Source organism: Xiphophorus couchianus, chromosome 22 (genome assembly GCF_001444195.1).
Source record: "Xiphophorus couchianus chromosome 22, X_couchianus-1.0, whole genome shotgun sequence".
NCBI classification, from domain to species: domain Eukaryota; kingdom Metazoa; phylum Chordata; class Actinopteri; order Cyprinodontiformes; family Poeciliidae; genus Xiphophorus; species Xiphophorus couchianus.
Window position 1 is genome coordinate 13,289,954 of NC_040249.1, and position 27,690 is coordinate 13,317,643.

Sequence of the window (27,690 nt, forward strand, 5' to 3'; positions counted from 1 at the left end):
TTTCCAGGTTTCAATACTTGGTTTTTATGAATTGATATCATTTTCCCAAAAGAAGGCATACGCATTTTCACAGTGGTTTAGAGTAAGGAGGGGGCTTAGATAAGAATCAGCCACACACACAAAAGTAAATTATAGAGCAGTCTTGAGTAATGTTTTGATAATTATCACAGAAACAGAAAAGGAGCTCGATCAGTGAGGGATCCTGGGAAAAAGCAACAACACACACAGGAGAAGAATGTGAGAAAAATCAGCAGAACAGAGCAACCATTGAAAGTGCAGTTTACTGCGGATGATTCACACTGGTATCACACTGCTTTCTCAGGGCCGGATTTGGTCTGAGATGAGGGGCCCCACCCTCATGTAACTGGGGATGGGCATGCTGGAAAGTGCCAAGGTTTGTTGTATCTTATAGGATATGACTTGGGTAGAACTGGGACAAAAGGAAGGAAAGAAAAGTGACAGGTCAGACAGGAAGCTGAAACAAGCCCTCACAGCCCTGAGAGAAAAACACAGATATCAAATAAGTAGACCACCCAAATGAATTAGCACAGCCTGCCGGATAAACAAACAAACCTTCAGTGGAGCAATGAACCAAAAAGGAAGTTTATTCATATTTACTCCACTTACAGACTGGATTTCTCTCAGGAAAAAAATAAATATGGGTCAAACAAGAGTTAACCACAATCCCTGAGGAAGCAAGAACTCATGATTTGGTTGTTAAAGGATGCCAGAGACCTCCAGAGGGCCCGAGAGGAAGCCATCACTCATCAAGCTGTTCAAAATACTTATGTCTGTTTTATGAAATATATCTATACATGATGAGTCACAGTAAAGTGTACAGTGTGACAGTTAAATTTCAGTGGATATAAAACATTGTACACCAAGATGCAAGATTTTGATAACATTTCATCTTTTAAGCTTTTATGTGACTTCCATACACGTGACCATATATTTATATGTGGTCACGTGTGTATGTTAGTCGTATGTGACTATTTCTGTCTACAATGTGGGGTTGTGAGGACCACTGCTCCTTGTGGCGACATTTTCTTGGTCCCCATGGGGGGAAATGGTTTTGGACTAGGGTTTATGAGTCTGTGATGGTTAGGTTGAGGGTTAAGGTAAGTGTTAGGCTGTAGAAAATGAATGGAAGTCAATGTATCGTCCCCACAATGTAAACACAACTATGTATGTGTGTGAAGTTAAATCAAAGGATGATTCAATGCAGCATTTAAGGATGCATATGCAACCAGATCATTGCAGCCTTTTTACATTTTTCTCCTGAGACCCAGCAATACATTTTTGTCCTCTGTGGAGGACATAGGTTTTTTTGTTCATAACTCTGAAACCATACATGCCACTGTGTTAAATCCTGTTGGTCCTTAGAGAGGACATCCTGGGCCTCAAAATGTGTTCATATTTGCCACAAGAGAGTCCTGATGTCCTCTCCAAAGGACAAACTGTAATAAATAAATAATAACATGTTTTGAAACTTTTTCAATTGTAGTGATGTTTTTTCACTCCAAAGAGTCATGTAGTGAAAAAAAAAAAAATTCAAAAACTTTTTTTTTTCTGGGTCTCAGGAGGACATCAGTTTTCTATATCTGTTTTTCAGATAACTTGCGCAGGGTGTATGTCACATTCAGAGTAAGGAAAAGTCCTAAAATAGTTATTCTGGTGTCATTTGTTACATTACATAAGCGTCCCATTTTGACAGAGGTGTGTAAGCCGTTTATGTACATTTAAACCTTTTTGCGGTTTATATGTGCATAAACTGCATAAGGTCATAGTTTTTTTCTAGATAATGCAGCAGCAATCAATAACACCTAGGGATATTTTATCTTTGTGTTTTATTGTAGATGAGTCAGAGATTTGTCCCATTTAGTCTTTGTGAAAATTATTTATGGCTAAGCTGTTTTTCTCCCCTGATGCATCTCAAATGTACAGATGCTTAAAAAATAAAACAAACGCCACACTTTAAAGGATAAGTCAGTTTTTATTTACAGCTCCTTAAAACGTGACTGTCAGACACTGTTAATACTCATGTTCTTCGCTTTTTGTCCTCCACTAATTCGTGGGGACACATTGCTCACCAAGCTGTTATTTGACAGCTTTTTAAAGAATTGTGATGTAAGATGCTAATTTATGATCAAACTTTCATCTCTGGTATTTTACAGGTTTAGTTAAAGTAATAGGAATGCACTGTACCTCTGTGAAAGCTTTGAAATGAACTATTTAAAACCAATAACTAGATTCCAAAGAAGCTGATGTAGGAAAATGAAACAGGATCAAAAAGGAGCTAAGAATCTGCAAACATTTAAAATGCTTGAATATCTACTAAAGATCTCAAAATAAAGACTTTTTAGTGTTTTAAACAGGATTTCCTGGCCAATGACACAAATTGAAGTCAACTAATGTTACAGGCTTGGTCACTTATTTTACCATAAAGTCCATCTAGACAACATGCAGAACTGAGAGAAATTGGACAAAAAAATTACAGAATAAATCATGGTTTTGTCCATGTGTGCTTCTGATCTTAAATAGGTTATGAAGTTTCAGTGTTTATTTCTCAATCATATTCAACTTCTGCATCCTTTCATTAATTGCATATTTTTCATACAGCAAACCCGAAGTTGGACTGTTTCTCACCAACTTCCTCTATTTGCTAAATATTTCCTTTTTTAAGCAACATGTTTAAGGCAGCCAGCCTTTGTTCAGCACACTGTAAACTCGCCATCTGCTGGCACTGAGGAGTACTACACCCTGACCACCCACCCATCAACCAACCCACACACACTCACACATCAAACCAGACAGGAGAGGTACCAAAATAGGTTTTATTATTATTATTTTTTTACATAAGAACATTGTCAAAACTGAAAAACATTTTTGCATAAAAATGCAAAACAAGACAATGTTTCAATTTCACAGATTGTACAAAATATTAACAAAAAAATTAAATTTCATAAGTGAATCATACCCCTCCTTTTGCATCAACATTTGAACCCATCACCAAAGCAATGCAGAGCGTAGAGGTCAGGTAAACGAGCATTAGTAGTGTCCACTGCGAGCTGCTTTCAAAGGAACCAAAAGTAGACGCCATGCTACAGATGTGAAGCACTTAGGAACAGTGATGAACAACTAAATATTATTCCAGCGAGAACAAAAATAATAATTCCGATGAATGGAAAGCAAAGTTAAGGTTAAAAACGTTCCGTTTTAAACCCACTGCTTATATTTTGAGCACAACTGTATGTTTAACAGCTTATTACTAATCAGGAGCTGTGTGTTGCCATTAGACCCTGAAAAACCATCAATATTACAATCATCAGCAAATTATCAGAAGTTTCCAGTCAAGTTTTAAGAGCAGAGAAAGTAAACAATGACAAAATTGGAAGATTTACACAATTAATTCAACCTCAACAAAACCTTATCCTCACAATATAGACAGCTACTGTGAGTTGACTGCATACAAAAAGGTGTTAGGTGCAATCAAACATTCACCATCAGTCGTTCAGTTTAGGCTTGAATACAATTTTTTGTTTTACTTTTTCTTTTTTACGTAAAAGCAAAGCGTTGCTCAATAATAAATCAAACAATGATTAGAATAAAATAAAACGTCCTGAGAATTTACATTTAATTATATCTGAACAAGCTGTATAAGGAGAAAATAATGGGTTATATTTATCTGAATTAAAAAAACAACAAAAGAAAATAAAACATGCATAGCCCTGTTAATCAAACCCAAACAAGCATGCCGACATCCTGACAAAACAAAATCCCACACCTCTACTGATTTACTCCCTGTTAAGCATCTTAATTTAGTTTCATAAGACAAAAAATATGAGTTATGTCCCTTTTCCTTCACAGTAAGTGTCACAGAAAGTCAGCAAACCAACAGATTAAAAAAAAAAATCATCCATAAAAATAAAGCAAACAGCCAACAATCTGATTTATCCACTACTCTCCTCCACGAAGCTTCAAGATCTCTGAGTCAAAGGAAGATTAACAGCTGGGATTATTTTTATTGTATCTTTAATGTTGAAACATCTGTATTCAACCAGACTAAGTGTCAAAACTTCACCATGAGCAGCATGGGACATGAGGTGTTAATCAATTGGTTCTCAGGTATGGATTAAGAGAGCACAGCCAACCACTAACTTGTTAAAAGAAAACAAATGGCACAGATGATTTTAATTACTTAGAAACCGTCTCCATCAACTTAATTAGTGTCACCAGTTAAGTTTCAATGTAGCTAAACCAGAGGTTGGAAAACCAGTAACTCATGGCGATCACAAATCACAGCTGCTGCACATATGTAATGAAAATGGCTCCAAAAGCAAAGTTAAACGCTGCACTGATTTAAAAAAAATAAAAAATTAAAATAGGAAAAAATAAGCAGGTGTAAGTACTTTCTGTCACCTTCCCAGACATAAAGACAGCATCGTTCTCTTTCCTAGTAAGACTCACACTGTGTCCCAAACTTTTACTTTTCGCTTTCTGTCTCTTTGCCATGTAGATTTAAGACTGAAGTGTGCTGTTCACCAAACTAGCGGCAAAGCAACACATGTTCAGTGACAAGACCGCTTTGCATCAGGTCGTCCTGCCCTGTGCAGAGGCTCAGCTGTGGACTCACTGGGACTTTTACTTGGCTTTAGGCAGTTCTGGTTCAGCGTTGTGTAAAATAGGCGAGGGCACGGGTTTAGTGGCGCCGTTCGTCCCCTCCACAAACATGTTAGGAATGTCCTGGCCAAAGTAGATCTTACTGTTGGCCGCTATGGCCTGGTACTTCATGAGCTCCAGGTATTTCGGTGTCAATTTCAGCTGCAAAGATTTAGAAGAAAAACAGCTTATTATTAATGCATATCATCTCATGAAAATACTAGCGTGTCTCTTAGCACGACATGGCTGAAAATAAACCCAATACAGGTGTTGGAACAACTTGAGAGGGTGGGAGGAGTTAATAACAGGTTCAGGATCTGACTCAGCTGAGGAGGATAATTTTATGGGTAATCAAAACGTTACATTTCTAGAGGATAAAAAAGGTAGGAGGAGGATGTGAAGGTTTTTTTCTATAAATTGCCATCTGGCCTCATTTATCAAATATAATATTCAGTCTTTAAATATTCTGTCAGTCAGATGGTATAAAATGAATCCTGTCCGCACAGCAGCTTTGTGCTTATTGACAAGTCAAATAAGTCTTTCATTAATTGATTTAATTAAAAATTAAACTTAATTTGATAAAAAGAAATAGAAAATATACATTTTCTTCACACATAATGATATATTTAAAGCATATATTATTTTTTATGATTATGGCTCACGACTAATAAAAATGCAAAATTCAGTCTCAGTAGAAAAGTACTTGAGATCAATAAAAAATTATTATTGTTATTATTTTTTAACAGGAATGTTAAGGCCTAACCCTGACTGTATGCAGGCATGTGACAGGAGAGTTGAGTGGAAGGAAAAAGTAGAAAAAGGTGCATAAGCATCAGAGATAATCAGTTTTAAGATGATTGTGAAGCAAAGCACATCAATTAGATATATCCATGATTGAATCAGTTTTTTTTGAAGTGTCTAAAACAGAGAAACGGTTTTTAAACCATCACAGACGTCACAGAAACTTCTGAGAATCTCATCACGCGATGCTAACCTTCTATTTCAGAAATCTTCTTCTCCGTCTCTTTCTCCATGACTTTCTGCTTGTACTGGATCTCTGCTACTTGAGCAACCTTTTGAGCTTCTGTTGGGTAAAACAGGGAAGAAAACAGTTAACTGTGCACCAAGACATTAGCAGATTCATCTACAGTAAAACAACAGATTTACCAATAATGGCTTTCTTCCTTTCGGTCTCTGCTTCTTTTTCTACCACTTTCTGAGTCTGTGCCGTTATTAACAGGCGGGTCTTTTCAGCCTCCCTGTACATGCACACACATAAAAACGTTTTGGAAAGTGTTTTGCCATCATTCATCTGAGAGGATGAGTTAAAAATAAATAACAGTATTTACTAGAAAATGTGCACTAAAGGATTATAAACTCACATGAGTTCAAAGTTTCTCCTGATAGATTCTGGGATCTTTGGCTTGGTAACACGGACTGCCTTTAACCAACAAGTGAACGTAAAGAGGAAAGAAAAACAATATGCGTTGATAGAAAATTGATTATTTTTATAGTACTGTCAAAGTTCAATGATTAATCATTTACCAACTTTGTGTCATGAAGTAGAGAAATGAAGAAATCACAGTTCAAGTAAAGCGTTTTTTGTTTTAAATACCTGAATTGTTAGTCCAGGTGCCATCGCATTAAGATCTTTCTGTAATGCAGTCTTCAGATTCTCATCTATAATATCTGTGAGACACAAAAAGGCAAATTGTGTCAACATGCAATCAATACCACATGAAGGAGTTAGGAAGAAAAAAAAAACAACTAAAAACTGCATTAAAGCAAAGCCAATTTCTTACCAAACAACTCAATGTAGACCTCCTGCAGAGTGTGCACGCTGCAGAACTGGTTCAGTTCATGGTGAATCTTGTTGAAAATTAAAGTTTTGTCATAATCAGCTGTGTAGTTCCTAACAATATCCACCACTGAAAACACAGATTCGCACCGTTAAAGATGGTCAAATTAATATCAGACCTGGGAACAAAACTGCTTTTCATTCAGTCACATGAATGTTACGTGGAAATGCTGTCTAAATTTCTACAATCTAGAACAGTCAGCTTTTGTTTCTTACCATTTAGAAAGTTATCTGTCTTTTGTAACACCAGACAAAACAAAAACATGGTACAATGGAAAACATGGTTTTTGCTGCTTGTCTGAATCCATAATTTAACACAAATTCACAATTATAAATAGGATACAAACAAAATCTTATTTTGCTTTCTCTATTTACATCTGGTTTGTGGACCTCCTGAAATATCTTGTTTCATGACCAGTTTATTTATTTATTTATTAACTTTTTCTTCAATCATGATTTTCCTTCATTGCGTCAGACAGGCGTTTTGATTTTCCACCACAAGATGGCGACAAAATAACAAGGTATTTCAGGAATGTGACTGTATTAAACAACTGAATGCTATAACCAAGAATCTTTTGTGTTCACACTGGCCCCGAAAACGAAAAAAATAATGAAATAAAATAAGATAAAAATTCTGAATAATCAAATAATTGAGAGGCCACTTTGACGACCGTATGAATGCTTCGTTTGTTAATGTGACTCTTTTTGTAATGCAACTAAAACATGTTGGTAATTGTGCTTACTTTTTCGCATCAAAATAATAGAAGATACTCGGAATAAAAATAAAAATGGCACAGTTCTTTTGGCTGACCTGGGAGGTCAGTTTAAGATGTTAATTTCCAGGATATTACATATCAAATGGGCGGAGAACTGAAGACGTTTCCTCTGAGCTTGGACGCTGACAATGACAGAGTCCGTCCAACAGAGCAACATGACACATTCTGGCTATTTTCTATGGATTTTCATCTCCTCATGTGGTAAGCAAAATTTCTTTCTTTGTTTCTTATATTCTTTCTGTTTTTCTTCTCTCTTTCTTTCTTCCCTTATTTTGTTCTTCCTTCCTTCCTCTTTTCTTCTTTCCTTTCATTCTGTTTTTCGTTATTTCCTTTCTTCCACTATAAATCTGTAAAAACCATCTCTGATACTCATAGGTATAATTGCCGGTAATGTGAAGAATCTGCCTCATGTGATAAAGTACCAAACAGCGACACCTCAGAGGTTGCAGGGCATGCCTCTTCCAAACGATGTTGCTGCTGCACACAAGGTAACAAACTTTACATCCTACCCAACAAGTACCTTTTAAAAAGTTCCCATCTTGAGCTAAACACACTGTTTCTTCACTTTGTGTGATTTTATGAAGAAAAACCCAGATGTAGTTCAGTACTCTGTTAGTATTGCTGGGAAAAACCACACTCTGCACCTGGAGAAGAACAAGTAAGAATACTTTAAATCTCTTTAAGTCTATTCTTGTTTATTTATTTGTTCTTCTTCTTCTTCTTAAATCTATTACTATTAATAATTTTTATATTGTCACCTTTTCAGAGGTTTTATTGGGAAAAGTTTTGCTGTGACCTACAATTCTGATCAGGGTACCCAAGTTTCAACTTCCTCCAACCATGAGGTATGTCCATTTCCTGTTTGCTGTTGGCATTTTATTTGGTAAACTTGAATTATAGGACAAAGTACTTATTTTGGCTTGGCTTAATAAGCAGCAGAAAATTATGCAACACTTTACAGAGAGCAAGAGAGAGAGAGAGAGAGAGAGTTTGGCCTGGCACTGAATGCTGTCACAGCTTGTCTCTGCTAAATGAAAGTGACAGGGGGTCAAATTTCACTGAGCAGCTGTGGCACATTGGTCAGTGTGTCCAATTCAAAGTGAAGAATGGACTCTCAGGACATCCTGCAACATGAAAATACTTAATTTTACATGTCTCCTTATGAGATTAATTAATTAGTTTGTTTGTTTATACATTTATGTTTTCCCCACATTTTCTTATGGTAATTAAAACTAGCTAACTAACTATAAGATGTTAATCTGGATAGTTAGAGAACAAAAGATCAAAATACTGTTGAAACCATCTCTGGAGATAATGAGGGATGTTATAGGATTAAAAAAACATGTATGTACAGGGAAATAAATGATCAGATTCCTCATGTTTCATGTACATGACTGCATTTCTGGTAGATGATCTAACCTGACCTAAACTGAGAGGAAATGTTACAAAGAACTGTTTGTGGGCTTTTATGGTTGTTTTATATTTCAAATGGTCACTTTAATGTCTATTTATGTTTTTATTACTGAGTGGTTGTCGTGTGGCAACCCAATGAATGCTAAGTGTTTTTTGTGCATTACTTTAAACTGTTTTTCCCTTTTGTTTTATTTTTACTTGTGTTTTATGATCTTCTTTTGATATTTCATCCTGGTATTTGTGTCTATCATGTGGGTTTTATATTACAGCATCAGTAGCAGAGCTGTTATAGCTCCACAAGCTGCTCTGTAATGCACCATTCAGCACTATGATAGGCTCTTTATCCATTGTGTAGCTTTTCATTATAATTCCAGGTTCTTTTTATTTATTTTTAATCAAAATTAACAGATGTATCTTGCGTCATGATTGTAATTCTTAAATATATCTCGCAAATATCTGCAACCACAGTGATGGAAAGATTGTGCCTTCATTTGTATTCCGTTTAAATAAATCACTCAAACTATTTATTCTTTCGTGTTTTCATTCAGAAGCCATTTGTTTGGGTTCAAAAGTGGTTACTTAGCAACCTATGAAACAAACACATTACCAGACAGAGATAATTGTTTTACGCTCAGAGATGTGTATGGTTCTGGGAATGGATCGTTTACTTAGTGAGAAGGAAGAGCGGGATACGCTTACCTGGATATATAAAATACCTTTCTCCAGGCCAAAAAAAAACATCAGCAGGGACTTCAGTGATGGAGGTAGATCTTGTCTTGTGTCTGTAACTGCTAGTCGATTGTTTATTCAGTTTGTATGTGTCAGTTTGTGTTTTTATTGACTTGGGTACTCTGTGTATCTACATGCTGGACCCTCCTGCAGTGATGGTTGCGGAGATTGTTGAGCATTATTTCCCAAGGATTGTTGACATTCACAACTATATTACTTCCTGCAATACGCAACAGAAACTCAACAACTGGAACCTTCTCAACAAGTAAGACGATCCGCAGCTTTGTATTTTATTACATCTGATTCCTGGGAATTATTTCTGGTATTCTTCTGTCAGGGTCCTGGTGAAGGTATGACTAACATAAAATATGTAAAAAAAAAAAAATATATATATATATAAATAATAATAATAATAATAATAATAATAATAATAATAATCTTGTATCATTATATTGTAAAAATACCCAATAATAGCGAGTTTAAGTTTATTAGTAATGACCTCAAGATTAGTATTAAAAACTGATGTTTCCATGTTTATGGTTCTATTCATGGTGACAAGGTTCACAGAACAATTGGCCCTCAGCACCATAGATTACCCATCATTTATACTTGTTATGTTGAAACATTTATGGTGTGTTTGATACTGAAAAGCAAAATCTTCCCATACTAACCAAAGCAAACAGTTATAGTGTCCCATTAGTTTTTAGAAAATCCAGCAGCTTCAGGCTTGTCATTGCAGGACAAAAAAGATTTTCCCAAACAACTGGTAATTTAAAAAAAAACAAACAAAAAAAAAACCAAGTCAACCACCTTTGTTTTTATTTATTTATTTATTTTTTAAATCCTTTACTTTATTCTCACTGTGCATAGTAGAAATGTGAAGTTGTCTCCTTGTTAAGCCAGTAGCCAGTGGCTAAAACAAATGGGGCTTTGTCATGTATATGAAGCCGGAATTTATTGATCATAGATTAAATTGTTCATTGCTCCTCTGATCAAATCCAAAACATTAAGCATGAATATAAAATGTTTTATAAGAGCTGATAGAAATGTCTTCAAAAGTGAAAAAACAAGTTTTACCTCCATCTATCCATCCATTTTCTTACACCCTTTTACCTGGTGGGGTCGGGAGATGCTGGTGCCAATCTCCAGATAACGTTCAGGGCAAGAGGCGGGGTTCACCCTGGACAGGTCGCCAGTCTGTCGCAGACAAGTTTTACTTATTTTTACAAATTATAAAAAAGACAGAAAGACTGGTCTTCAGTTACTGGACTGGTTTTCTATGCAATGCAAATGTTAAGCTAAATCTTTTTTCTGGGCTTTTTCATCAGGTCATCAGAAAACACCAACATGCACTCCCTCACCCACATCCTGGTAACTGGAGTTACACACAGCCAAGAACAAATTTATGAGCCACTACTGTAAACATAGCTGTCCATGTGGGCTCATTAGTAAATTGCATGCCGTTTGCTTTCGACTTATTTTTTCTGTAGTAGAAACATATGTTTCTCTGTATGGTCAGGAAGGTGTTTTCCAAGCTGGACTTTTATGTCTCAGAGGACATGGTGGAGAAGATTGTTTCAAGCACTCCTAGTGTGATACTGCCAGTGCTGTTTTTCCTCAAGGAGAAGATAGAGAATAAACTGGCACAAGCAACAAGGACACAGGTTTGTATTTGCACATAAAAACTTTAAGTCACATTTTGTCAAAAACTTTAATGTGGAAGCGAATATAAATTTTTGTGGTCTATTTTTTTTATCTCCGTCCTACGTAGCATTACTCTCGGAGACAGGAGAATCTGTTTTCAGGTACTATCCTAAATCTTCTATTGCATCATTAATGTGGTTTTCAAGGTAGCAATTCATCACAAGACAGTGATGAAGAAAAATTACAAAACTATCATTAGGTTGATGACAAAAATTTAATTACACAAGCTAAAGTGCTGATTTCAAGTAAAGTGTGATGACTCTGCTGACGTCCTGCCATATATGCAGGATTTAAAACTTTAATGGAGTATGTTGTGGGAAATGTTAGATGACAATGCCCAAAATGTTTCTATTTTTGTCTTTTTGGTCTGAAAAGTGTAATTTTAGACTTTCTAATGTGGTGCTATACTCAGCTTAACTCAAAGTTTATTTATAGAGCTCTTGTAAAAACAATGGAAGTTGACCAAACGGCTGAACAAGTCAATAAATGCAAACTTTACAACTGCAAACAAAGCTATGATCGTTGCGAACAGTGTTTACTCTTCACAAATGATGTGGATAAATGAATTTGAAAATAAGCAAATTTACTTTTAAAAATATATCAAGTAAAGAATAATATTATTTGGAGTCCAAATCAGGCTTGAAATCTTGTTTTACAGGTGTTAAACTAACAAGACATTTTTTAAATATAAATATTCAGAATAATATATATTTTATCTGTTCCTTTTGCTAAAATTGTTAGAATGTTATTTTATAAACTCAAGTGGAAATAAAATATGTAAAAAAGACCATATTATGACCCACTGGGTCATAAAAAGGAAAACTCCCAGTATAAAAACTAAACACACTGTGGATTTCTAGTGTCTTTATTTTACATGACAATTCAAATAAAACCACTCAGCTTAATATTCTGATAAAACAAACAGGTCCCCACTAGTCTGTTGTCACTAGTGATCACATACCACCCTGTGAAATAAAGTAAGAAAAAGTTTTGAAACAAGAAAACATTTACTAGAAAAAAATCTGGGATTAATGAAAAATATGGAAAGAAAAGGGAAACATGATTTAAAAATAATAGATATGAAAACAAAAAATCAAGATTAAGAAAAATATAAATTTTAAGAGGTTTTTATGTTGAGCTGACCAATCAGTACAATCTGTTTTTCAAATGGCCTTTCTGTGTTTCTACAAACTCTTTACCAACTTCCATCACTGCTGTTTCTAGCTCTATCGTGATTTTTAAATCTATTGTCTTGCCAATCCTGAGATCACTGGTCGTCCTGACAACGCCCCTCATATAGCAGCTGCCTCCTTTGAAGACACCAGACCAAAGTCTGATTAGAAAACGCCACAGCACGATGGTGTGAATTGGGGATATGCGTCTCTTCCGTTTCCTACACATCGTTTGCCCCAGTAAGCTCACTCTGTGAAGCTGACCTCAGACCACTGCCCCCTACCTTTAATACTCTCTCGTTTTCCACTTTCATCTGCAACCATCCTCTATCTGCAAGGGGAGCTCGGGTCTCTTTATCAGCTCCTATCATCCAGATGGTCCTTATCAAGCAGTGAGAGCTCAGCACTGTTGACTGAAAGACAGATTTTCTCTCTCTGTCCTCTTATCTGACATTGTCTGTTTCCTTTTGTATTCCTCATTTATTTGCTAACCTCTTTACTTTCAGTTATTATGCTCACCAGATTTGTTAGATTGAATCTCTTAAGATTTTTTTTGCTATTGTTGTGTGTTTATTTTGTTAGATGTAGAAATTCAACAGGCCGAAGCAGGAATTATGGCTCAACTGGCAGAGATGAAGATTACTGAGCCAACACAGTATGGGAAAACACTTTGAATTGAACCTAAAAGTTTTTGTTTTTAAAAAATCAGTTGCTCCACTTGTGATGACAATTAGGATAAAGCACCGTTTGACTTGCTCATTTTTATATCACAAAGGAAACCGCAGCAACAGATGTTTTTCCCAGAGATCAGCCGTTTAACTTTGCGGCAAGTCATGCTGGAAAAAGAACTTCTGGTCCAGGAACTTCAGGATAATGTGAAGGTACACTCATGCAAGTTCACTTCAATTCAAACTGCTGACTGGTGAAACATCTGCAAAAACATCCATCTTCTTTTATAATGCTCTTTGTGAGGGGAAGCTTGCTCATGTTGCTGCACAAGTGGGTGTGTGTGTGTGTGTGTGATGTGTCACACCCTGTGTCAGCAGCAGTCCATGAGTCACCACCGGCTCAGCGGATATAAACCTTTTTTTTTCCTTTGCCACATCTGTTTATAAAGGAAAAAAAACAAGCAGAATGATGACCTACATTTCCAATTTCTCCTTCTGGTTCATGCCTCTTTAGCTAAATTACCTCCACATTGACATTTTTTCTCTCTCTCTGTTTTCTTGTATTTAGATCCTTCAGGTGAAAGTGAGCAAGTTGGAGGAGCTCGTTCAATTGAAGGACAAGCGCATTGAACATCTGACAAGTCTTCCAGAGGTGTACAAAACTAAACTATTGCTACCTGGTTAAAAAGGAACTCCCAGTCACTAAATTTTATTTTTTCTGGAATATATACTAAAGATACTGAAGATGAGGGAGTATCAATACGTTATTAATTTGTTTTAAAATGTAATTAATAAAGAACAACTGCATGACCATCCTTTGTTTTATTCTATATTATTTTAAACACCTTTGGCTCTAAATTTTGATAAACTATATTTTGAAAATATACAAGTTAATAGATATATGCAAAAATCATTTGCCCTAATATAAATTTCTTTATTTTCATTCCTTTTCTTCCCATTACCATTTAAAAAAACATTCAGTATGAGACAACCACAACCTTAGGAAATCCAAAATGAAGTTTCCAAATAATTATGTAATTTCTTAAAGAAAAAAATATCCAAATAATCTGACTAGTTGTCCTAAAATTAAAATACAAAAACGTTTTATGTAATTGGCAATTAGTCATATTATGTTGCTGCAGTCCCATTAATTCTGCATTATTGGGAGCTTTGGACATGAAAGCTCAATTCAAGGTCAGTTAGAATAACTATTTTCTCTGAAAGGTCCAATTTCCAAAAGGTCTTGCCACAGCATCTCCACCAGATTTAAGTCTGAACTTTGACTAGGCAACTTCAAATCCTACATTTTGATTTTGTCTGAATGTTTTTGTGCCATTCACACTAAGACTTTCTGATCAGCTTTGGACCATTGTGCATACCACTGATTTGCTTAAGCTAAAGGTCACAAACTGATGGCTGGACATTCTCCCTCAAGATTTTCTGATTGAAAGTATCATCTGTTCTTTTTCATGGAAATGTAGATGTCTTTTGAGAAACTGAGTCAGGCCTTCCTGTTCTTCTTGGTCAGCAGTGGTTTTGGCCTTGGGAATCTCCCATAAAAGCCATTTTTTCAGTTTTTATCTTATCGTTAAATTAGCACACAGTTGGAAATCAGGTGTAGCAATTTATAGCAGAAATATTGTGCAGTTATTAGAAAAAGGCAAATCAGACTCACAATCTAAGGGATGTGCAACTGAGTCGGATCACTTTTTCAAAACTGTACATTTTTATGCATGTTCAACAATGCAATTAAAAAAATATCTTCATATTACAGGTCTTGCAGTAATCTGTTTCTATGTAATTTCCCCTGGATGTGTGAGCAAGCGGCTCTTGAACCTTTGACAGGAAAACAAACTATTTGCAGCTGTAGGTTTGTACGAGTCATTTTCTAATTAAACTGACATTTTCAAGAAAACAGTATCTAAGTGTGAAAATGATCCAAAGATAGAACACAATTCTTATTGACGTCCTTTTTACACTTCAGTGATGAACTTTCAGAATGAATCAGTTCAATGACCAAATATGGTCAAGTGTTTCTCACCCTGCAGTCTAAAAACAAACGGTTCTTTCAATTAAAAAAATATGGTTTATCTTTTTTTCTGATGGATTTTATCCAATTAACATTATACTGGAAAGTCCTGTTAGCTTCTGAGCTTCACTGTGGAATATGAAATATCATACCATGATAAACCATTGAACTATTTATGTAAGATAGTTAGTTAAATACATAACTATTAGTTCTGATTTGTGTGTGTTTGAATCAGTGTCATTACAGAAAGCTTATAATAATCAGTCTGATTTGCTAGTATTAATAAACACCACACGAGGGTCCGCTGGAGATTCTCCTACGTTCTGAAATAAAAACAAAAAATAAATAGCAATTTTTTGTATGCTAGCTATACAAAAGTTTAAAATATAAAGAAAATCATGATAGAAGTGCTTTTATTTGCAACAGAAACAGAAGAAATATTCCCACTACTGATAAAATTATATAACATATATACACCATTGAAGTTTTTGATACAGACTCAAGAAAAGAGAATAAACACCCTCAACTTGATACACCTTAGTGTATCAAGGAACACCTTGATACAGGGGTAATATTGTTACCCCTGTAAGGAACACCAGAATCACAAGCTGATAATATCTGGTTGAATAGTATTGCTGGCTTTGTGATTCACAATCGTGCAGGTGGCTGCTTATACAGCCACTCATGTGGCTCGGTAATTGCAATTTTAAAATGATATTTTCATAAAAGTGATCAGTTGTGCTCCTTTAGTTTCCACAATATAATTGTTTCATGACTAGAAATATTTTGAAACATCTGTATTCAACCAGACTAAGTGTCAAAACTTCACCATGAGCAGCATGGGACATGAGGTGTTAATCAATTGGTTCTCAGGTATGGATTAAGAGAGCACAGCCAACCACTAACTTGTTAAAAGAAAGCAAATGGCACAGATGATTTTAATTACTTAGAAACCGTCTCCATCAACTTAATTAGTGTCACCAGTTAAGTTTCAATGTAGCTAAACCAGAGGTTGGAAAACCAGTAACTCATGGCGATCACAAATCACAGCTGCTGCACATATGTAATGAAAATGGCTCCAAAAGCAAAGTTAAACGCTGCACTGATTTAAAAAAAATAAAAAATTAAAATAGGAAAAAATAAGCAGGTGTAAGTACTTTCTGTCACCTTCCCAGACATAAAGACAGCATCGTTCTCTTTCCTAGTAAGACTCACACTGTGTCCCAAACTTTTACTTTTCGCTTTCTGTCTCTTTGCCATGTAGATTTAAGACTGAAGTGTGCTGTTCACCAAACTAGCGGCAAAGCAACACATGTTCAGTGACAAGACCGCTTTGCATCAGGTCGTCCTGCCCTGTGCAGAGGCTCAGCTGTGGACTCACTGGGACTTTTACTTGGCTTTAGGCAGTTCTGGTTCAGCGTTGTGTAAAATAGGCGAGGGCACGGGTTTAGTGGCGCCGTTCGTCCCCTCCACAAACATGTTAGGAATGTCCTGGCCAAAGTAGATCTTACTGTTGGCCGCTATGGCCTGGTACTTCATGAGCTCCAGGTATTTCGGTGTCAATTTCAGCTGCAAAGATTTAGAAGAAAAACAGCTTATTATTAATGCATATCATCTCATGAAAATACTAGCGTGTCTCTTAGCACGACATGGCTGAAAATAAACCCAATACAGGTGTTGGAACAACTTGAGAGGGTGGGAGGAGTTAATAACAGGTTCAGGATCTGACTCAGCTGAGGAGGATAATTTTATGGGTAATCAAAACGTTACATTTCTAGAGGATAAAAAAGGTAGGAGGAGGATGTGAAGGTTTTTTTCTATAAATTGCCATCTGGCCTCATTTATCAAATATAATATTCAGTCTTTAAATATTCTGTCAGTCAGATGGTATAAAATGAATCCTGTCCGCACAGCAGCTTTGTGCTTATTGACAAGTCAAATAAGTCTTTCGTTAATTTATTTAATTAAAAATTAAACTTAATTTGATAAAAAGAAATAGAAAATATACATTTTCTTCACACATAATGATATATTTAAAGCATATATTATTTTTTATGATTATGGCTCACGACTAATAAAAAAGCAAAATTCAGTCTCAGTAGAAAAGTAATTGAGATCAATAAAAAATTATTATTGTTATTATTTTTTAACAGGAATGTTAAGGCCTAACCCTGACTGTATGCAGGCATGTGACTGGAGAGTTGAGTGGAAGGAAAAAGTAGAAAAAGGTGCATAAGCATCAGAGATAATCAGTTTTAAGATGATTGTGAAGCAAAGCACATCAATTAGATATATCCATGATTGAATCAGTTTTTTTTGAAGTGTCTAAAACAGAGAAACGGTTTTTAAACCATCGCAGACGTCACAGAAACTTCTGAGAATCTCATCACGCGATGCTAACCTTCTATTTCAGAAATCTTCTTCTCCGTCTCTTTCTCCATGACTTTCTGCTTGTACTGGATCTCTGCTACTTGAGCAACCTTTTGAGCTTCTGTTGGGTAAAACAGGGAAGAAAACAGTTGACTGTGCACCAAGACATTAGCAGATTCATCTACAGTAAAACAACAGATTTACCAATAATGGCTTTCTTCCTTTCGGTCTCTGCTTCTTTTTCTACCACTTTCTGAGTCTGTGCCGTTATTAACAGGCGGGTCTTTTCAGCCTCCCTGTACATGCACACACATAAAAAAGTTTTGGAAAGTGTTTTGCCATCATTCATCTGAGAGGATGAGTTAAAAATAAATAACAGTATTTACTAGAAAATGTGCACTAAAGGATTATAAACTCACATGAGTTCAAAGTTTCTCCTGATAGATTCTGGGATCTTTGGCTTGGTAACACGGACTGCCTTTAACCAACAAGTGAACGTAAAGCGGAAAGAAAAACAATATGCGTTGATAGAAAATTGATTATTTTTATAGTATAGTCAAAGTTCAATGATAAATCATTTACCAACTTTGTGTCATGAAGTAGAGAAATGAAGAAATCACAGTTCAAGTAAAGCGTTTTTTGTTTTAAATACCTGAATTGTTAGTCCAGGTGCCATCGCATTAAGATCTTTCTGTAATGCAGTCTTCAGATTCTCATCTATAATATCTGTGAGACACAAAAAGGCAAATTGTGTCAACATGCAATCAATACCACATGAAGGAGTTAGGAAGAAAAAAAAAAAACAACAACTAAAAACTACATTAAAGCAAAGCCAATTTCTTACCAAACAACTCAATGTAGACCTCCTGCAGAGTGTGCACGCTGCAGAACTGGTTCAGTTCATGGTGAATCTTGTTGAAAATTAAAGTTTTGTCATAATCAGCTGTGTAGTTCCTAACAATATCCACCACTGAAAACACAGATTCGCACCGTTAAAGATGGTCAAATTAATATCAGACCTGGGAACAAAACTGCTTTTCATTCAGTCACATGAATGTTACGTGGAAATGCTGTCTAAATTTCTACAATCTAGAACAGTCAGCTTTTGTTTCTTACCATTTAGAAAGTTATCTGTCTTTTGTAACACCAGACAAAACGAAAACATGGTACAATGGAAAACATGGTTTTTGCTGCTTGTCTGAATCCATAATTTAACACAAATTCACAATTATAAATAGGATACAAACAAAATCTTATTTTGCTTTCTCTATTTACATCTGGTTTGTGGACCTCCTGAAATATCTTGTTTCATGACCAGTTTATTTATTTATTTATTAGCTTTTTCTTCAATCATGATTTTCCTTCATTGCGTCAGACAGGCGTTTTGATTTTCCACCACAAGATGGCGACAAAATAACAAGGTATTTCAGGAATGTGACTGTATTAAACAACTGAATGCTATAACCAAGAATCTTTTGTGTTCAAACTGGCCCCGAAAATAAAAAAAATAAAAATAAAATAAAATAAAAATTCTGAATAATCAAATAATTGAGAGGCCACTTTGACGACCGTATGAATGCTTCGTTTGTTAATGTGACTGTTTTTGTAATGCAACTAAAACATGTTGGTAATTGTGCTTACTTTTTCGCATCAAAATAATAGAAGATACTCGGAATAAAAATAAAAATGGCACAGTTCTTTTGGCTGACCTGGGAGGTCAGTTTAAGATGTTAATTTCCAGGATATTACATATCAAATGGGCGGAGAACTGAAGACGTTTCCTCTGAGCTTGGACGCTGACAATGACAGAGTCCGTCCAACAGAGCAACATGACACATTCTGGCTATTTTATATGGATTTTCATCTCCTCATGTGGTAAGCAAAATTTCTTTCTTTGTTTCTTATATTCTTTCTGTTTTTCTTCTCTCTTTCTTTCTTCCCTTATTTTGTTCTTCCTTCCTTCCTCTTTTCTTCTTTCCTTTCATTCTGTTTTTCGTTATTTCCTTTCTTCCACTATAAATCTGTAAAAACCATCTCTGATACTCATAGGTATAATTGCCGGTAATGTGAAGAATCTGCCTCATGTGATAAAGTACCAAACAGCGACACCTCAGAGGTTGCAGGGCATGCCTCTTCCAAACGATGTTGCTGCTGCACACAAGGTAACAAACTTTACATCCTACCCAACAAGTACCTTTTAAAAAGTTCCCATCTTGAGCTAAACACACTGTTTCTTCACTTTGTGTGATTTTATGAAGAAAAACCCAGATGTAGTTCAGTACTCTGTTAGTATTGCTGGGAAAAACCACACTCTGCACCTGGAGAAGAACAAGTAAGAATACTTTAAATCTCTTTAAGTCTATTCTTGTTTATTTATTTGTTCTTCTTCTTCTTCTTAAATCTATTACTATTAATAATTTTTATATTGTCACCTTTTCAGAGGTTTTATTGGGAAAAGTTTTGCTGTGACCTACAATTCTGATCAGGGTACCCAAGTTTCAACTTCCTCCAACCATGAGGTATGTCCATTTCCTGTTTGCTGTTGGCATTTTATTTGGTAAACTTGAATTATAGGACAAAGTACTTATTTTGGCTTGGCTTAATAAGCAGCAGAAAATTACGCAACACTTTACAGAGAGCAAGAGAGAGAGAGAGAGAGAGAGTTTGACCTGGCACTGAATGCTGTCACAGCTTGTCTCTGCTAAATGAAAGTGACAGGGGGTCAAATTTCACTGAGCAGCTGTGGCACATTGGTCAGTGTGTCCAATTCAAAGTGAAGAATGGACTCTCAGGACATCCTGCAACATGAAAATACTTAATTTTACATGTCTCCTTATGAGATTAATTAATTAGTTTGTTTGTTTATACATTTATGTTTTCCCCACATTTTCTTATGGTAATTAAAACTAGCTAACTAACTATAAGATGTTAATCTGGATAGTTAGAGAACAAAAGATCAAAATACTGTTGAAACCATCTCTGGAGATAATGAGGGATGTTATAGGATTAAAAAAACATGTATGTACAGGGAAATAAATGATCAGATTCCTCATGTTTCATGTACATGACTGCATTTCTGGTAGATGATCTAACCTGACCTAAACTGAGAGGAAATGTTACAAAGAACTGTTTGTGGGCTTTTATGGTTGTTTTATATTTCAAATGGTCACTTTAATGTCTATTTATGTTTTTATTACTGAGTGGTTGTCGTGTGGCAACCCAATGAATGCTAAGTGTTTTTTGTGCATTACTTTAAACTGTTTTTCCCTTTTGTTTTATTTTTACTTGTGTTTTATGATCTTCTTTTGATATTTCATCCTGGTATTTGTGTCTATCATGTGGGTTTTATATTACAGCATCAGTAGCAGAGCTGTTATAGCTCCACAAGCTGCTCTGTAATGCACCATTCAGCACTATGATAGGCTCTTTATCCATTGTGTAGCTTTTCATTATAATTTCAGTTTCTATTTATTTTTAATCAAAATAATCAGATATTTCTTGTGTCATGATTGTAATTCTTAAATATATCTCGCAAATATCTGCAACCACAGTGATGGAAAGATTGTGCCTTCATTTGTATTCCGTTTAAATAAATCACTCAAACTATTTATTCTTTCGTGTTTTCATTCAGAAGCCATTTGTTTGGGTTCAAAAGTGGTTACCTAGCAACCTCTAAAACAAACACGATAGCAGACAGAGATAATTGTTTTACGCTCAGAGATGTGTATGGTTCTGGGAATGGATCGTTTACTTAGTGAGAAGGAAGAGCGGGATACGCTTACCTGGATAGATAAAATACCTTTCTCCAGGCCAAAAAAAAACATCAGCAGGGACTTCAGTGATGGAGGTAGATCTTGTCTTGTGTCTGTAACTGCTAGTCGATTGTTTATTCAGTTTGTATGTGTCAGTTTGTGTTTTTATTGACTTGGGTACTCTGTGTATCTACATGCTGGACCCTCCTGCAGTGATGGTTGCGGAGATTGTTAAGCATTACTTCCCAAGGATTGTTGACATTCACAACTATATTACTTCCTGCAATACGCAGCAGAAACTCAGCAACTGGAACCTTCTCAACAAGTAAGACGATCCGCAGCTTTGTATTTTATTACATCTGATTCCTGGGAATTATTTCTGGTATTCTTCTATCAGGGCCCCGATGAAGGTATGACTAAAATAAAATTTGTACTAGTAGTAGTAGTAGTAATAATCTTGTATCATTATATTGTAAAAATACCCAATAATAGCGAGTTTAAGTTTATTAGTAATGACCTCAAGATTAGTATTAAAAATTGATGTTTCCATGTTTATGGTTCTATTCATGGTGACAAGGTTCACAGAACAATTGGCCCTCAGCACCATAGATTACCCATCATTTATACTTGTTATGTTGAAACATTTATGGTGTGTTTGATGCTGAAAAGCAAAATCTTCCCATACTAACCAAAGCAAACAGTTATAGTGTCCCATTAGTTTTTAGAAAATCCAGCAGCTTCAGGCTTGTCATTGCAGGACAAAAAAGATTTTCCCAAACAACTGGTAATTTAAAAAAAAACAAACAAAAAAAAAACCAAGTCAACCACCTTTGTTTTTATTTATTTATTTATTTTTTAAATCCTTTACTTTATTCTCACTGTGCATAGTAGAAATGTGAAGTTGTCTCCTTGTTAAGCCAGTAGCCAGTGGCTAAAACAAATGGGGCTTTGTCATGTATATGAAGCCGGAATTTATTGATCATAGATTAAATTGTTCATTGCTCCTCTGATCAAATCCAAAACATTAAGCATGAATATAAAATGTTTTATAAGAGCTGATAGAAATGTCTTCAAAAGTGAAAAAACAAGTTTTACCTCCATCTATCCATCCATTTTCTTACACCCTTTTACCTGGTGGGGTCGGGAGATGCTGGTGCCAATCTCCAGATAACGTTCAGGGCAAGAGGCGGGGTTCACCCTGGACAGGTCGCCAGTCTGTCACAGACAAGTTTTACTTATTTTTACAAATTATAAAAAAGACAGAAAGACTGGTCTTCAGTTACTGGACTGGTTTTCTATGCAATGCAAATGTTAAGCTAAATCTTTTTTCTGGGCTTTTTCATCAGGTCATCAGAAAACACCAACATGCACTCCCTCACCCACATCCTGGTAACTGGAGTTACACACAGCCAAGAACAAATTTATGAGCCACTACTGTAAACATAGCTGTCCATGTGGGCTCATTAGTAAATTGCATGCCGTTTGCTTTCGACTTATTTTTTCTGTAGTAGAAACATATGTTTCTCTGTATGGTCAGGAAGGTGTTTTCCAAGCTGGACTTTTATGTCTCAGAGGACATGGTGGAGAAGATTGTTTCAAGCACTCCTAGTGTGATACTGCCAGTGCTGTTTTTCCTCAAGGAGAAGATAGAGAATAAACTGGCACAAGCAACAAGGACACAGGTTTGTATTTGCACATAAAAACTTTAAGTCACATTTTGTCAAAAACTTTAATGTGGAAGCGAATATAAATTTTTGTGGTCTATTTTTTTTATCTCCGTCCTACGTAGCATTACTCTCGGAGACAGGAGAATCTGTTTTCAGGTACTATCCTAAATCTTCTATTGCATCATTAATGTGGTTTTCAAGGTAGCAATTCATCACAAGACAGTGATGAAGAAAAATTACAAAACTATCATTAGGTTGATGACAAAAATTTAATTACACAAGCTAAAGTGCTGATTTCAAGTAAAGTGTGATGACTCTGCTGACGTCCTGCCATATATGCAGGATTTAAAACTTTAATGGAGTATGTTGTGGGAAATGTTAGATGACAATGCCCAAAATGTTTCTATTTTTGTCTTTTTGGTCTGAAAAGTGTAATTTTAGACTTTCTAATGTGGTGCTATACTCAGCTTAACTCAAAGTTTATTTATAGAGCTCTTGTAAAAACAATGGAAGTTGACCAAACGGCTGAACAAGTCAATAAATGCAAACTTTACAACTGCAAACAAAGCTATGATCGTTGCAAGCAGTGTTTACTCTTTACAAATGATGTGGATAAATGAATTTGAAAATAAGCAAATTATCTTTTAAAAATATATCAAGTAAAGAATAATATTATTTGGAGTCCAAATCAGGCTTGAAATCTTGTTTTACAGGTGTTAAACTAACAAGACATTTTTTAAATATAAATATTCAGAATAATATATATTTTATCTGTTCCTTTTGCTAAAATTGTTAGAATGTTATTTTATAAACTCAAGTGGAAATAAAATATGTAAAAAAGACCATATTATGACCCACTGGGTCATAAAAAGGAAAACTCCCAGTATAAAAACTAAACACACTGTGGATTTCTAGTGTCTTTATTTTACATGACAATTCAAATAAAACCACTCAGCTTAATATTCTGATAAAACAAACAGGTCCCCACTAGTCTGTTGTCACTAGTGATCACATACCACCCTGTGAAATAAAGTAAGAAAAAGTTTTGAAACAAGAAAACATTTACTAGAAAAAAATCTGGGATTAATGAAAAATATGGAAAGAGAAGGGAACCATGATTTAAAAATAACAGATATGAAAACAAAAAATCAAGATTAAGAAAAATATAAATTTTAAGAGGTTTTTATGTTGAGCTGACCAATCAGTACAATCTGTTTTTCAAATGGCCTTTCTGTGTTTCTACAAACTCTTTACCAACTTCCATCACTGCTGTTTCTAGCTCTATCGTGATTTTTAAATCTATTGTCTTGCCAATCCTGAGATCACTGGTCGTCCTGACAACGCCCCTCATATAGCAGCTGCCTCCTTTGAAGACACCAGACCAAAGTCTGATTAGAAAACGCCACAGCACGATGGTGTGAATTGGGGATATGCGTCTCTTCCGTTTCCTACACATCGTTTGCCCCAGTAAGCTCACTCTGTGAAGCTGACCTCAGACCACTGCCCCCTACCTTTAATACTCTCTCGTTTTCCACTTTCATCTGCAACCATCCTCTATCTGCAAGGGGGGCTCGGGTCTCTTTATCAGCTCCTATCATCCAGATGGTCCTTATCAAGCAGTGAGAGCTCAGCACTGTTGACTGAAAGACAGATTTTCTCTCTCTGTCCTCTTATCTGACATTGTCTGTTTCCTTTTATATTCCTCATTTATTTGCTAACCTCTTTACTTTCAGTTATTATGCTCACCAGATTTGTTAGATTGAATCTCTTAAGATTTTTTTTGCTATTGTTGTGTGTTTATTTTGTTAGATGTAGAAATTCAACAGGCCGAAGCAGGAATTATGGCTCAACTGGCAGAGATGAAGATTACTGAGCCAACACAGTATGGGAAAACACTTTGAATTGAACCTAAAAGTTTTTGTTTTTAAAAAATCAGTTGCTCCACTTGTGATGACAATTAGGATAAAGCACCGTTTGACTTGCTCATTTTTATATCACAAAGGAAACCGCAGCAACAGATGTTTTTCCCAGAGATCAGCCGTTTAACTTTGCGGCAAGTCATGCTGGAAAAAGAACTTCTGGTCCAGGAACTTCAGGATAATGTGAAGGTACACTCATGCAAGTTCACTTCAATTCAAACTGCTGACTGGTGAAACATCTGCAAAAACATCCATCTTCTTTTATAATGCTCTTTGTGAGGGGAAGCTTGCTCATGTTGCTGCACAAGTGGGTGTGTGTGTGTGTGTGTGATGTGTCACACCCTGTGTCAGCAGCAGTCCATGAGTCACCACCGGCTCAGCGGATATAAACCTTTTTTTTTCCTTTGCCACATCTGTTTATAAAGGAAAAAAAACAAGCAGAATGATGACCTACATTTCCAATTTCTCCTTCTGGTTCATGCCTCTTTAGCTAAATTACCTCCACATTGACATTTTTTCTCTCTCTCTGTTTTCTTGTATTTAGATCCTTCAGGTGAAAGTGAGCAAGTTGGAGGAGCTCGTTCAATTGAAGGACAAGCGCATTGAACATCTGACAAGTCTTCCAGAGGTGTACAAAACTAAACTATTGCTACCTGGTTAAAAAGGAACTCCCAGTCACTAAATTTTATTTTTTCTGGAATATATACTAAAGATACTGAAGATGAGGGAGTATCAATACGTTATTAATTTGTTTTAAAATGTAATTAATAAAGAACAACTGCATGACCATCCTTTGTTTTATTCTATATTATTTTAAACACCTTTGGCTCTAAATTTTGATAAACTATATTTTGAAAATATACAAGTTAATAGATATATGCAAAAATCATTTGCCCTAATATAAATTTCTTTATTTTCATTCCTTTTCTTCCCATTACCATTTAAAAAAACATTCAGTATGAGACAACCACAACCTTAGGAAATCCAAAATGAAGTTTCCAAATAATTATGTAATTTCTTAAAGAAAAAAATATCCAAATAATCTGACTAGTTGTCCTAAAATTAAAATACAAAAACGTTTTATGTAATTGGCAATTAGTCATATTATGTTGCTGCAGTCCCATTAATTCTGCATTATTGGGAGCTTTGGACATGAAAGCTCAATTCAAGGTCAGTTAGAATAACTATTTTCTCTGAAAGGTCCAATTTCCAAAAGGTCTTGCCACAGCATCTCCACCAGATTTAAGTCTGAACTTTGACTAGGCAACTTCAAATCCTACATTTTGATTTTGTCTGAATGTTTTTGTGCCATTCACACTAAGACTTTCTGATCAGCTTTGGACCATTGTGCATACCACTGATTTGCTTAAGCTAAAGGTCACAAACTGATGGCTGGACATTCTCCCTCAAGATTTTCTGATTGAAAGTATCATCTGTTCTTTTTCATGGAAATGTAGATGTCTTTTGAGAAACTGAGTCAGGCCTTCCTGTTCTTCTTGGCCAGCAGTGGTTTTGGCCTTGGGAATCTCCCATAAAAGCCATTTTTTCCAGTTTTTATCTTATCGTTAAATTATGCACACTGAGCTTGAGTCAGGCAAATAAGGCCTTCAGTGCTTTAGATGTAATTATGTGTTGTTTCGTGAGCTCCTGATCAGTCTTCAGAAAGTTCACTACTCTCTATGTTTTCTCCATTTGTTTATGGCGGTCCTTATTATGAAGACTCAAAGCAATCTTTTCCAGATTGATAGATGTGAATGATGTTGTGTCTCATTTGATCTTGAATATCTTTATGACACAGTTGGAAATCAGGTGTAGCAATTTATAACAGAAATATTGTGCAGTTATTAGAAAAAGGCAAATCAGACTCACAATCTAAGGGATGTGCAACTGAGTCGGATCACTTTTTCAAAACTGTACATTTTTATGCATGTTCAACAATGCAATTAAAAAAATATCTTCATATTACAGGTCTTGCAGTAATCTGTTTCTATGTAATTTCCCCCTGGATGTGTGAGCAAGCGGCTCTTGAACCTTTGACAGGAAAACAAACTATTTGCAGCTGTAGGTTTGTACGAGTCATTTTCTAATTAAACTGACATTTTCAAGAAAACAGTATCTAAGTGTGAAAATGATCCAAAGATAGAACACAATTCTTATTGACGTCCTTTTTACACTTCAGTGATGAACTTTCAGAATGAATCAGTTCAATGACCAAATATGGTCAAGTGTTTCTCACCCTGCAGTCTAAAAACAAACGGTTCTTTCAATTAAAAAAATATGGTTTATCTTTTTTTCTGATGGATTTTATCCAATTAACATTATACTGGAAAGTCCTGTTAGCTTCTGAGCTTCACTGTGGAATATGAAATATCATACCATGATAAACCATTGAACTATTTATGTAAGATAGTTAGTTAAATATATAACTATTAGTTCTGATTTGTGTGTGTTTGAATCAGTGTCATTACAGAAAGCTTATAATAATCAGTCTGATTTGCTAGTATTAATAAACACCACACGAGGGTCCGCTGGAGATTCTCCTACGTTCTGAAATAAAAACAAAAAATAAATAGCAATTTTTTGTATGCTAGCTATACAAAAGTTTAAAATATAAAGAAAATCATGATAGAAGTGCTTTTATTTGCAACAGAAACAGAAGAAATATTCCCACTACTGATAAAATTATATAACATATATACACCATTGAAGTTTTTGATACAGACTCAAGAAAAGAGAATAAACACCCTCAACTTGATACACCTTAGTGTATCAAGGAACACCTTGATACAGGGGTAATATTGTTACCCCTGTAAGGAACACCAGAATCACAAGCTGATAATATCTGGTTGAATAGTATTGCTGGCTTTGTGATTCACAATCGTGCAGGTGGCTGCTTATACAGCCACTCATGTGGCTCGGTAATTGCAATTTTAAAATGATATTTTCATAAAAGTGATCAGTTGTGCTCCTTTAG

General features: G+C 35.4%; 4 protein-coding genes across 8 annotated transcripts; 2 read left to right on the top strand and 2 right to left on the bottom strand.

The window, feature by feature from the left end:
* Window positions 1–3,551: 3,551 nt before the first annotated feature.
* Window positions 3,552–6,591, bottom strand: LOC114138134 (erlin-1-like; the record flags this gene model as incomplete). The annotated part of the gene is made up of 6 exons (XM_028007223.1): window positions 3,552–4,821; window positions 5,654–5,743; window positions 5,827–5,918; window positions 6,042–6,100; window positions 6,275–6,348; window positions 6,462–6,591. Coding segments are annotated over 6 exons (507 nt in total), but the record flags the coding sequence as incomplete, so codon positions are not given.
* Window positions 6,592–7,333: 742 nt separating this feature from the next.
* LOC114138128 (sperm flagellar protein 1-like) lies at window positions 7,334–13,792 on the top strand. 3 transcript variants are annotated; one of them, XM_028007214.1, is made up of 11 exons: window positions 7,334–7,494; window positions 7,669–7,781; window positions 7,878–7,951; window positions 8,060–8,138; window positions 8,311–9,470; window positions 9,589–9,700; window positions 10,955–11,099; window positions 11,207–11,240; window positions 12,894–12,966; window positions 13,087–13,192; window positions 13,548–13,792. In XM_028007214.1, exons 5-11 carry the CDS (start codon window positions 9,296–9,298, stop codon window positions 13,662–13,664), a joined length of 762 nt encoding a protein of 253 aa, XP_027863015.1. In that variant the 5' UTR covers window positions 7,334–7,494; window positions 7,669–7,781; window positions 7,878–7,951; window positions 8,060–8,138; window positions 8,311–9,295; the 3' UTR covers window positions 13,665–13,792. The 3 variants fall into 3 exon arrangements, with proteins under 3 accessions (XP_027863015.1, XP_027863014.1, XP_027863016.1); XM_028007213.1 differs by having other exon boundaries at window positions 8,060–9,470; XM_028007215.1 differs by lacking the exon at window positions 7,878–7,951 and having other exon boundaries at window positions 8,060–9,470.
* Window positions 13,793–15,791: 1,999 nt separating this feature from the next.
* Window positions 15,792–18,352, bottom strand: LOC114138135 (erlin-1-like; the record flags this gene model as incomplete). The annotated part of the gene is made up of 6 exons (XM_028007224.1): window positions 15,792–16,577; window positions 17,410–17,499; window positions 17,583–17,674; window positions 17,798–17,856; window positions 18,031–18,104; window positions 18,223–18,352. Coding segments are annotated over 6 exons (507 nt in total), but the record flags the coding sequence as incomplete, so codon positions are not given.
* A 747-nt stretch (window positions 18,353–19,099) lies between these two features.
* LOC114138130 (sperm flagellar protein 1-like) lies at window positions 19,100–26,681 on the top strand. Of its 3 annotated transcripts, XM_028007218.1 has the most exons (9): window positions 19,100–19,253; window positions 19,428–19,540; window positions 19,819–19,897; window positions 21,344–21,455; window positions 22,668–22,812; window positions 22,920–22,953; window positions 24,607–24,679; window positions 24,800–24,905; window positions 25,261–26,681. In XM_028007218.1, the coding sequence occupies exons 4-9, from the start codon at window positions 21,346–21,348 to the stop codon at window positions 25,375–25,377; spliced, it is 585 nt and encodes a 194-aa protein (XP_027863019.1). In that variant the 5' UTR covers window positions 19,100–19,253; window positions 19,428–19,540; window positions 19,819–19,897; window positions 21,344–21,345; the 3' UTR covers window positions 25,378–26,681. The 3 variants fall into 3 exon arrangements, with proteins under 3 accessions (XP_027863019.1, XP_027863018.1, XP_027863017.1); XM_028007217.1 differs by lacking the exons at window positions 19,100–19,253; window positions 19,428–19,540 and adding an exon at window positions 19,637–19,710; XM_028007216.1 differs by lacking the exons at window positions 19,100–19,253; window positions 19,428–19,540; window positions 19,819–19,897 and adding an exon at window positions 21,050–21,225.
* Window positions 26,682–27,690: the final 1,009 nt, after the last annotated feature.